General features: G+C 41.2%; 2 protein-coding genes across 3 annotated transcripts in view; one reads left to right on the top strand and one right to left on the bottom strand.

The window, feature by feature from the left end:
• The first annotated feature begins 2,327 nt into the window (after nt 1-2,327).
• Nucleotides 2,328-2,864, top strand: LOC125030404 (low choriolytic enzyme-like). The gene is made up of 2 exons (XM_047620439.1): nt 2,328-2,426; nt 2,625-2,864. The coding sequence occupies exons 1-2, from the start codon at nt 2,328-2,330 to the stop codon at nt 2,862-2,864; spliced, it is 339 nt and encodes a 112-aa protein (XP_047476395.1).
• Nucleotides 2,865-3,995: 1,131 nt separating this feature from the next.
• LOC125030699 (venom protease-like) overlaps nt 3,996-12,500 on the bottom strand; it is a 16,020-nt gene continuing 7,515 nt past the window's right edge. For both annotated transcript variants that reach the window (XM_047620898.1, XM_047620897.1), the window contains exons 6-10: nt 9,174-9,316; nt 8,747-8,907; nt 5,280-5,375; nt 4,851-5,002; nt 3,996-4,483 (exon numbers count right to left, since the gene is read on the bottom strand). In XM_047620898.1, the coding sequence (XP_047476854.1) occupies nt 4,316-4,483; nt 4,851-5,002; nt 5,280-5,375; nt 8,747-8,907; nt 9,174-9,316 (720 nt within the window). In that variant the 3' untranslated portion in view covers nt 3,996-4,315. The remainder of the gene's footprint in view (nt 4,484-4,850; nt 5,003-5,279; nt 5,376-8,746; nt 8,908-9,173; nt 9,317-12,500) is intronic.

The following is a 12,500-nucleotide window of genomic DNA, read 5'->3' as shown; positions in this document are numbered from 1 at the left end:
ACAAACACACACATAGACATACCCCCCCCCCCCCCCACACACACACACACGCACACAAACAGACAGAAACACACACACATAGCCATACACACATACATATATACACACACATCTATATACACACACATAGACATACACACACACGCACACACAAACAGACAAAAACACACAAATACACGCACAAACACACACACACACACTATACACGCTCGCACACAGACATACATATACACATACACACGCACGCACACACTCACACACAAACAGACACAAACACACACACAAACAGACACAAACACACACACCCCTAAGTACATACACCCATACACACACACAAACACACAGACATACACACAAACAGAAACACACGTAGACACATATACGCATAAACACGTACAAGCACACATACACAAATACACATACAAACACACATACAGTCGCCCACACATGCAAACACATACACGCATACGCACACGCATCCACACACACACACACACAACGCACACAAACAAATACAAACACACACACACAAACAGACAGAAACGCACACACACATAGACATACACACATACATACACACGCACACTCCTATACACGCACGCACACATACACACAAACATACTCACACACAAACATACACACACACAAACGCACACACACACATACACACACACTCACCCGCGCACACTCATGTTCCTACATACGCACGCACACACCGCACGCAGTTACATGTACGCGAACACACATACGCAAACACACGCACACAGACATACACACATACACTCACACACACACACATATAAGCATTTTTTTCTTTGTGTATTTAATAATTTCACACACCCACTATACACGCACGCACACATTATACATGCGTGTGGAATTCATGTTGAACAAATTGTAAGTGTGTTTTCCTGCACTTCCCTTCGTTGTTCTGCATACAGACATACATACACACACACACACACACACACACATGCACACATAGACAGACACAAAAACACACCTACACACACACACATACACACACAAACAAATACAAACACACACAAATAGACAGAAACACACACACACATAGACATACACACACCTATACACGCACGCACACAGACATACACACATGCACACACACACACACACACACACACACACACAAACACAAACAGACATAAATACACACAAACATACACACACGCAAACACACACACACCCTATATACGCTCACACACAGACACATATACGCATAAACACGTACAAGCAGACATACACAAATACATGCACAAACACACATACAATCGTCCGCACATACAAACACATACACACATACACACACACATCCACACACACACTCAGAGTAAAACACATACACACAAACTAAAACACAAACACACCCACATAGACATACATAGACACACACACGCAAACAGACACACACACACACACAAACACACGTAGACATACACACATACACACACACACACTCCTACACACGCACGCACACAGACATACACACATACATATACACATACACATACACGCACAAAAATCGCCCACACATACAAACATTTACACACATATATACACACATCCACACACACACAAATCAAAACAAAAACACTCAAACAAATACAAACACACACACACTCATAAACATACACACCTACATATACACACACACACCTATACACGCACGCACACATATACACACAAATATACACACACACACATACAAACGCACACACGCACACACATACACACATACACACGTTCATATTCTTACACACGCACGCACACACCGCATGTAATTACGTGTACGCGAACTCATACACACATACGAAACACACGCACACAGTCATACATACATACACACACACACACATATAAGCATTTTTTATTTATATTTTCACACACATACTATACAAGAACGCACACATGCACACGCAAACAGACACAAACACACACACACCTACACACACACACATACCCCTAAGTACATACACCCATACACAAACACGCACACACACACACACACACACACACACACACACACTATATACGCACGCACACAGACATACAGATACACATACACACAAACAGACAAAAACACACAAATACACATACACACAAACAGACACAAACACACAGACACATACACACACACATATACACATGCACACACACACACACACACACACACACACTCACACACACTCAACCGCGCACGCTCATATTCCTACAAACGCACGCACACACCACACACACAGCTACGTCCACGCAAACACATACTTACGCAAACAAATTGTATATAAATTATATTTTTAAAAGTAAAGATGGCAGTGAGATTATGTCTCTGTATATTCTTCACGGTAGCCATCTTCGTGTGCTCTTCCACAGAGTACGAACAACTACGCCCGTGGCCGAACGGCATTGTACCCTTCACCTTCCATTAAAATGTTTCAGATGAGGTAAAAGAACTGGTTTTTTCTGCAATCAATATTATTGAAGATAGTTCCTGTGTAACATTTTAAAAGGTGTCTAATTCCTTCAACAAGCCTCAGATTTAGGTCCGACAGCCGGACAGTGGATGTTAATCCACCACCGGCTTTAGACAACGCGGATTTATGAAGATTTCCAAAGGCCTCTGCTCAAGGGTTCCGGTGATCATCCACGAGCTGATGCACATCCTTGGACTTCACCATGCCCATCAGCGCGCCGACAGATCTGATTTTATCAAGATATACGAAAAACACGTTATTCCCGACGCGCTGTTCAACTTTAGGATATCCCACAACGAGACTTTTGGAATTCCTTATAACATTGAATCTATTTTACATTACGGAGAGCGCGCATTTTCCATGTCACCATAACACCTCACTATTTTTCCTCTCCGTCGTTCGGACAGGAAAAAAATCAGTTAAAGGTAGTTCGGATAGTACATGGGTCAGCGAGACCAAATAACACTGTCTGACATTGCACAAATAAATCGCATGTACCAGTGTACCGACTACTACCTCGGGGACAACATCACCGGTGCAGTGCCCTACGAGGAGTGGTCCAAGAAGTATGTTACAAAGCCGGAAACAGTGAACTTGAATAGTTTAATGAAACAAATATATAACAGAAACAATGAAAATGGGAGAGGAAAAAAACAGCTCCTTTAGCCGCCGCAGATGTTGCAAAAGGTCCGCGCTCCGACTGGTCCATCTTTTCAAGCACTGCCTCGGGAACGACTGCAAAATCCAAGAAGCAAAATGCGTCAAAATCCTAAAAAGAGGAAAACCCTTCTTTAGCCAAGAAGCAAAATGCTTCAAAAACCTAAAAAGGGGAAAACCATTCTTTAGCCAAGAAGCAAAATGCTTCAAAAACCTAGAAAGGGGAAAACCCTTTAGCCAAGAAGCAAAATGCTTCAAAAACCTAAAAAGGGGAAAACCCTTTAGCCAAGAAGCAAAAGGCGTCAAAAACCTAAAACTTTTTCTCACAGGAGAACCACAATTAATGAAACATCCTGAAAGTACTTTGACGGTTTTCTGAGCCAACAGTATCAATAGTGATTAACGTGATCAGTATGTAGAAGAAATTGTACGGGTAATATAGTAGCATCCTTTGTTAAGATTCTTAAAGATTTGTCTTTGAAACATGTCTTGGCTTTGTCCTATATTTAAATGTGAGTGTTAGGAAGGTAAGTGGAGTTTAGTCGATTTCAATATCAACCTTGGTTAATACTGAAATCTTGAAATCAGTATCGACCTTGCTTGAAACTGAACGTAGCATAACTGAAGCTGTGCTCCGTTCATCAGTAAGCAACATGTACCAACATAGAAAACTTCAGGTGGGGTTCTTAGGTAAACTTCTATGTCCCGTTCTGTTAATGTTCTGCTTGGCACACCAGACCCTCTCGGTCACTTTAGTCATTATATTGTTTTTATTTTTTTCATAATATACAGACTGAAATATATGATTATGTATTTTTGTAGTATGTAAAATCAAAACACCATACATTGCGACAAACTAATATATTTACTTGTACTAAGTTGAGTAGAATGCCCTTTTCCTCACAAATGAAAAAAAATATAAATATACATGCATAAACAAATCGAAAAACAGATCCACAAAATTATAGGAAACAACAACAATCTATATCCTTATAGAAAATATCCTTAAAAGATGAAAACTACAGAATTCAGGCTCTTGGAATTAAATGAAAAAGAGCAATAGCTTTAAAAATAACAGTGAATAATCCAGATCCTTAAAATATGATCAAAATAAGGAATCCAGATCCTAAAATGGTGAAACATGAAGACTGCTGAGATTCTCTTGTTTACGTATTCTCAACCACGTTTCTGATCCAGCCCAAGAAATAGCTGACTTTCGTGTAGACGCCAGGGAACTCGGGCAAGGCACACTTCACCCCAAAGGACACAACCCCGACGACGTAATACTGATCACTGAAACTGTCCACGTAGAGCAGAGGGCCTCCACTGTCCCCCTGGAGGAAGGAGAAGGATGGACTAGTTAAATCTCCGTTCGGAGGATTTTTACGAGTTTACACTGGATTTACATTCAACAGAGATTTAGATTTGGAATTTAACTATGTCTATTATTAGCTTTATCATACATCAGTTTCTTTGTTAATCTCGCAAGTGGAGCCAGCGAAATCAATATAATTATAATGTAACAAAAACTTTCAGACACTCTGAACTAATAGCAAGGAAAATCAAGTAAAACTACCCAAAATAACGCGAAAACCCTTAATTACCTTGTCTTCACTCAATTAAAGACGAAACAAATTACCCAAAAACTCTCCTATAACAGGAAAACTGCAAGCTCGTTCTCTCGTTTCCGTCGCTACTCACATTGCACGCGTCCTGGCCTCCTGTTCCAGCGCAGATATTCCGACTGTCAACCATAGGCTGGGTCTCAACATTGCGGTAATAATCTCTGCATTGGCTCGTGTCCACTACGGGCACGTAAGCCTCATTGGGCACCGGCGACGTCCTGCGGTTCTCTGCACACGAGAGGTGAGGTTATGGGTTACTCTTTCAGATAAAAATTTGGTAAATAAAGAAATATGTTCATTTTCCAGTGTAAGATATTTGTCTTTCATATTGTTATGCTTCAAGAATTACGTGAAATATTGTTATATTGATAGATTCAAGATATATCATCGTCATCATCATCATCATCAGTTGCTCATACGATTTGATCTTTCTGTATCTTCTGTCTCTTATTATTTGTTATTTTTTTTATTCCTTATCTTTTATCGACACTTGTTCAAAACTCACCGAATGTCGTCCTTCCCCAGCCAACCACAAGCAGATTCTCGTTCAGGTAATCTCTGTTCGGGTCATTGAACGGTAGACACGCAGGGCTAACGTCACCTGGAAAAGGCAAGATTAATATACTTAAAAAATGTGTTTTCACATATACATATACATATATATATATATATATATATATATATATATATATATATGTGTGTGTTTGTATTTGTATATATGTATATATACTTATGTGTTATATATATGCATATATATGTATATACATGTGTAAATATATATATTTATATATGTATATTATATATATATGTATATGTACATATATGTATATATGTATACACATATATACACTCACGAGTATATATTCATATATACATATACATATATATATATATATATATATATATATATATATCCACATATACATCTATACGTAGAGGTATATATATATCTATATCTGTATATATACATGTATATGTATATATACATATATATATATATATATATATATATATATATATCCACATATACATATATACGTAGATGTATATATATATATATATATATATATATATATATATATATCTATATCTGTATATCTACATACATATACATATATGTCTATGTAAAGGGTTAGTGATGGTTTCCCTGTAAATGTTAATGAGTGATTGTGTGTGTGTGTGGATTGGGTGGTCGAGCCATTTGCGTCTCTTCGTCGACGGTTCACGAACCCGAAGCAAAAGTGACGTCGGCGACCACGAAAGCACGACCCGCTACTTGGCTCATATCTCTACACCTGTTCACTTCATGTAAGTAAATTACCGATTTTTTTTTTTTTTTTTTTAATTCTTGAACTGTCTTTATATGAAAATATTACTGGAAATCGATGAAGACGCTAAAATTACCCAGAGTAAGGGGTATGTGTCATAAGTGATAAACTAACTTTAACCATTCACCCCGGATTTATGTTCTGTACCCTGTAGTTTTTGGTGATTTTTGTTATATACAGATGGCTCCACATGTGCTCAGCCGGCAAGGACTGTCTATCAGTAGGCCTTAGTTACCGATTCTGATTTTCCCATTCCTTGAATTGGCGGGACAATATTAATAACCTTGCTGTCGATACTGTTATTATTATTATTGATGTTATGATTATTAAATTGCCATTAAAATCTTTTAGACAATGAAATGATACAAAAGACCCTTTCCTAAAGTGAAGGTAGAGGGTAAACAGGTGAGATAGGTAGTTCTGATAACTGGCTATTTAGTGATTAAGAACTTGTAGAGCCATCTATGTGTAAATACAATAAATAAACGTGTATTACACTGGGTATGGCATGTATTCTTGCCACATGGGCGAATGGGTTAATATTGATTTTTGTTTTCAGTCTCCATGAATGACTTGATGTAAGAACTTGTTAAGTCTTACACAGACACGAACAGCCCGTGTTGTCGATCAGGTCACTCTTCGTGGGGTGTAAGCCCATACCGAACGCTCAAATCTACGATGCGCATCAGTTCGTGGACGCAGGCCCATACTTCAATCTACACTGCTCTAATAAATCCTAAGATTTACACTAAACCCCGGACAATATACAAATATATTTACATATATGTATGTGTATATGTGTATATATGTGTATATGTGTATATATGTATATATACATATATATGTATACATATCCATACATACATATGTGTGTATATCGTTTACTTATTCGTTAACTCATTTTCACCGTTTCGCCACAATACTTTATCACAGTGATATATGACTTTTTATGTTTAGCACATTTATTTGCTTTAACTATTCTGGATATTCACAAAAAACTTCCTTACCTGTGGACTTTGCCCCCAAACCCCACCCTATCGCTATTATTTTCTATACACCGCTAGTGACCTCAGATGTTGCCGCGGCACCTCCAACAACGCCGTAACAGCAACCACAACCCTATCAACAACACAGCCACCTCCAACATCAACACCAACAAAACCACCACCACATCACCAACACCAACAACCACATCACCAACAACCACATCACCAACACCAACAACCACATCGCAAACACCAACAACCACATCGCCAACACCAACAACCACATCACCAACACCAACAACCACATCAACAACACCAACAACCACATCGCCAACACCAACAACCACATCGCCAACACCAACAACCACATCGCCAACACCAACAACCACATCGCCAACACCAACAACCACATCGCCAACACCAACAACCACATCGCCAACACCAACAACCACATCGCCAACACCAACAACCACATCGCCAACACCAACAACCACATCGCCAACACCAACAACCACATCGCCAACACCAACAACCACATCGCCAACACCAACAACCACATCGCCAACACCAACAACCACATCGCCAACATCAACAACCACATCACCAACATCAACAACCACATCACCAACATCAACCACATCACCAACATCAACAACCACATCACCAACATCAACAACCACATCACCAACATCAACAACCACATCACCAACATCAACAACCACATCACCAACATCAACAACCACATCACCAACATCAACAACCACATCACCAACATCAACAACCACATCACCAACATCAACAACCACATCACCAACATCAACAACCACATCACCAACACCAACACCAACAACCACATCACCAACACCAACACCAACAACCACATCACCAACACCAACACCAACAACCACATCACCAACACCAACAACCACATCACCAACACCAACAACCACATCACCAACACCAACAACCACATCACCAACACCAACAACCACATCACCAACACCAACAACCACATCACCAACACCAACAACCACATCACCAACACCAACAACCACATCACCAACACCAACAACCACATCACCAACACCAACAACCACATCAATACCATCAACTACCGCATCACCACCACCAACAACCGCATCATCACCAACACTATCACCAATAACAAATACATCACCAACAACCATATCACTAATACCACCAGCAACACCAACCACATAAAAAAAAAGCATCACCACCCGCAACCACATCACCAACAACAACCACGTCGCCAACACCAACAACCGTATCACCAACACCACCAACAACAACCACATCACCAACACCAACAACCATATCACCAACACCACCATCAACAACAACCACATCACCACCAACAACAATGACACCAACACCCACATCACCAACAACAACAATAATCACAGCAACAATATCACCACCAACAATAACTAAAACACTGCCAGCACTACCCTAATCCCTCCTCACCAACAACACCACCACCACCAGCAACACAACCATCAACACCACCACCGCCACCACGAACAGGACCAGCACTACCACCACCAACACCTGACAACACCAACACCATTACCACCACCGGCGCTACCACCAACAACACCAGAAACACCAACACAAACAGCCCCCCCCCCCCCCCTCACCATTAATAAAAGCGTCTCGATCCAGAATGAGAATCATGATGTCGTTCTCGCTGGTCCGCCGGTTGTATCCGTTGCCGCGACGGCCAGCAATGCGGAATTCCTGAGGGGTCGCTCCGTCGGCGGTCGTCTGCAGGTTGTGGTCGCCCAGGATCACGATGGACCTGCGGGGTCGGGTAGGGATGAGGAGGGTGTGAGATGAGGGAGATGAAGACGAGGGAAAATAAGAGTAAATAAAAGAGAAAGAAAGAAATGATGTGCGAAAGAATGCGAGGAAATAAATATGAACGAAGCAAAAATAAATAAATGAATAAATAAAAAGAAAAAAGAAAAAAATCATTATAAGAACGAAGCAAACACCTACCCCATTAAAAATAAGTGCCTACCCCAAAGATCTTATTACACAAGTCGAGAGGCGGTGTGAACTTACGGATCGACGATGCCAGGGTTGTCGAAGCAGTGGGCGGCCGTGAGCACGTGGCGGCGGGAGATGAGCGTGCCCCCGCAGTTGGCAAAGAAGCGGCCACCCTGGAGACGCATGCCCACAGCCGCCAGCCACGGGTGACTCCCGATCTACAACAAGAGTGATCGGAGTGAGTTTTTGTAAACATTTTTTCTTGTTATTGTTATTATGCTTGACTTTTGTTAGATCTTTATTGTAATCAAAGTCATCTCATGTGGCAAAGTGAATAGGTTGTAGCTCAGCCGCTTCCTTGATGGTCAGGAATGCGGAATGGTAGTTTGCTGAGCTGCTTGTATGAGAGAACTGCCTGGCGAGTGCATTAGCAATGTCTCTAGGTGAATCTAAATTATTACCCTCGTGAATGATGTAAATTTTTAGAGATGTTTTCTCTTATTGATGCTGCTTCTAAAATCGAATTCTGAACGTTGTTTACTTTATCATCAATGGTTACTCCAACAAGTTCAAGCTTGACGCTCCTTGTGAAGGCGACCCAGTCTGCTCTTTTTACGTTACATTTAGGTGCTGAAGGCGTTCTCACTGTGTCGCATGAATATTCAATCAAAATAGGAAGATGATCGCTTCTCCACGAGTCGTCACTGGTGTGCCACAGGCACTTGGCTGCTACTGATGAAGAGACCAGTGATAAGTCAATAAAGCTCAAATTACCGGTATTATCGTCCACCCTCGTCGGACTACCATCGTTCAGGACTAAATCAGACTTATTAATCAACTTAACTACTTGCTCATCCACCCGCAGGGAACCCCATAACGTATGATGAGCATTAAAATCACCTAAAATTACTCTATTTTGTGGTAGACGTTCCTGAAGAGCAAAGAGCTCATCATAGATTATCACATTATCAGGTGGACAATAAACTGAACATATAGTCAGATACATGCCATTAATTTTTACTTTACATGCGACAAAGTAGAATCAATAGTCACTTCAGTAAAAGGGACGCTTTGATGGATGTACATGGCGACTCCGCCTCCACCCCTACCCTCACGATCCATTCCGACATAAATGGTAGTTCCTCAGCGAAACGACCTTGTCAGAGACGAGGTGTGTTAAATGCGTTTCATGGAGAACTATAATATCGGGAGCATAGGACGAGGCTAATAATTTAAGGTCATTTACTTTAGATCTAAGACTTCGACAATTCCATTGTATAATGGTCGACGCGAAGATTACGTTTTATAAGGTTTGGAAGTGCCTTGTCCGCCAGTTTTAATTTTCTTTTTAGGGGAGGGAAGCGCCTCCTCTCCCTCGCTTCCCGGGGACCTCTCTCGTGATGGTTTGGAGACAGAAGCCTCCATGTCCTGCACCTCCTGGCGAGGGAGACGACTGACATATTGCGATCTGCTTCTCTTTCGAAAAACCGATCGCGAGCCAGGCGAAGTCCTTACATGAGTACCCCGGACGGGGAGGTGCGCTCTGGACTGTGATTCGGTATCAGCTTCCTTAGGATGTTTATGCTGGGTTGATGCAACCATTTGATCGACTAATTTAGTCAGTTGATAAACTTTAATATTTAATTCTTAAACGGTTTGTTTCAGTTCAGCAATTTCTTTTTCCTTAGCTGCAAGCTGTTGACTGACATTACTTGCACTAGGGGTAATGTTAGTTACTGCTGCTGCATAGGAAGTATCGGGTTTGTATGTCAAACTTTCCACTTTCCTCTTAGCTTCAGTGTAACTAACTTCATGCTTTCTCATATATGCCAATGTCTCAGTCTCCATCTTCAGGATACTGCACTCAGCAGATCCTGACTGAGGGGGCCCTCCATAGTTAGCACATTTGGAAATCTGGCTAGTACATGTGATGGTGTCATAGGCTTCAGCACATCTACGGCAAAAAAAAAATATTTGAATCGTTGTCAATACATCTTAATGAGGTGTGTCCGAATTTTTGGCATCTATTACAATGCATTGGCTTTTAGATGTAAGGTCTTACTTGGACACGTTCATATCCAGCATTGACATATTCTAGGATTTTATTCAAAGCAAAGGTAAAAAAACACAATCCAGTTTTCGTTCGCACATTCCCATCCTTCTTGGTCATACAATGAAAGTCCACTACGTCTTGGTCCTTCATGCTCTTGAGAATATCACTTTCTTCCATCGTCCTCAAATCCCTGTGAAAGATTACTCCCTTACAGGTATTTGGGCCAATAGGAATAGTTACTTTAAATCGATGATTATGAATTTGCGTCAGCTTAAGTAAATCCTTAATCTGGGAGTTATATTGTATTTTAACAAGAAGGCTTCCATCTCGCATTTTTTTTGACAAAATCAAAATCGCCGTCCACTTGACCATCAAGGACCTTTTTGATGATAAATGGGGTTCACGTTCAAAAGCGATTGATTTTCAATCACACGCATTTTACATTCGCGAACCTTGCATTCTCGGTGGGGATTTTGAAAAGTGGACTTCTCGTTTTGTCATTAGTGGGGGTTCCGTTGTTCATAGTCAAATTAGTCAAAGAGTGGTCATGAATCGCACCTCCTCCTTGAGGAGGAGAAGGGGTAGCCGGGGTAACATCCATCCTGAGTATCGGATCAGGTCCGACCCCTTGTCTCAAAATCATAGTCCTGAAGGGATTAAAAACTTTACTTTTGGTATCAACCTAACAGCAATAGCTAAGAGAGTAAGGCAGTTTTCCGTCCTCTACCCACCCCCCCTCCCAGTGGAAGCCTGGTTGCGTTCTCCAGTACCACAGAGGGATCGAGTTATGTGTAGGACACTTCCTTACCGCCGAACTTGCCTAGGCGAAGGACGGTAATTCAATGCCTACCCCCCAAGCGAATACGGGAGTTCACGAGGAACTCCGATAGGTTCAGGAAAGTCACATTAAGATGAAAAAAAATCAGAACAAAAGAAAAAGTGCGCCCAAAGGACGCCCCAGACTAATGGGCCTCCCAACCCAGGGGTCAAAGCTACAAAGGCTACCCTAGTGTAGAAGAGAGCTGCGGGTCTGAGGTGAGGCGCTGACTACTCCTACTGTAGCCTCTGTCACCTGCAAAAGCAAGGGCACTGAAAGTGATGGCAAAGCACTATAAAGTGCGCAAGGATCTGTAATTACAGGTTTTTTACTTTATTTCAGTTACTTTATCGAACTCAGAAGCAATAATGTCTTGCGAGACGAGAGGCCCCGGGCTCCAGGGTAGCTCTTGTGGCACAAGACTTCGTACTTATTGCTGCTGTGTTTTGAAAAAGGTATTAGCTCATCAGAGTTTCATACACGAGTGCGAGTGCCAACATATGTAGTTATAGCACTAGTAAAAAAAAAAAAA

This window comes from Penaeus chinensis, chromosome 11, assembly GCF_019202785.1.
Source record: "Penaeus chinensis breed Huanghai No. 1 chromosome 11, ASM1920278v2, whole genome shotgun sequence".
NCBI classification, from domain to species: Eukaryota; Metazoa; Arthropoda; class Malacostraca; order Decapoda; family Penaeidae; genus Penaeus; species Penaeus chinensis.
This window is presented reverse-complemented; position numbering and strand designations above follow the sequence as displayed.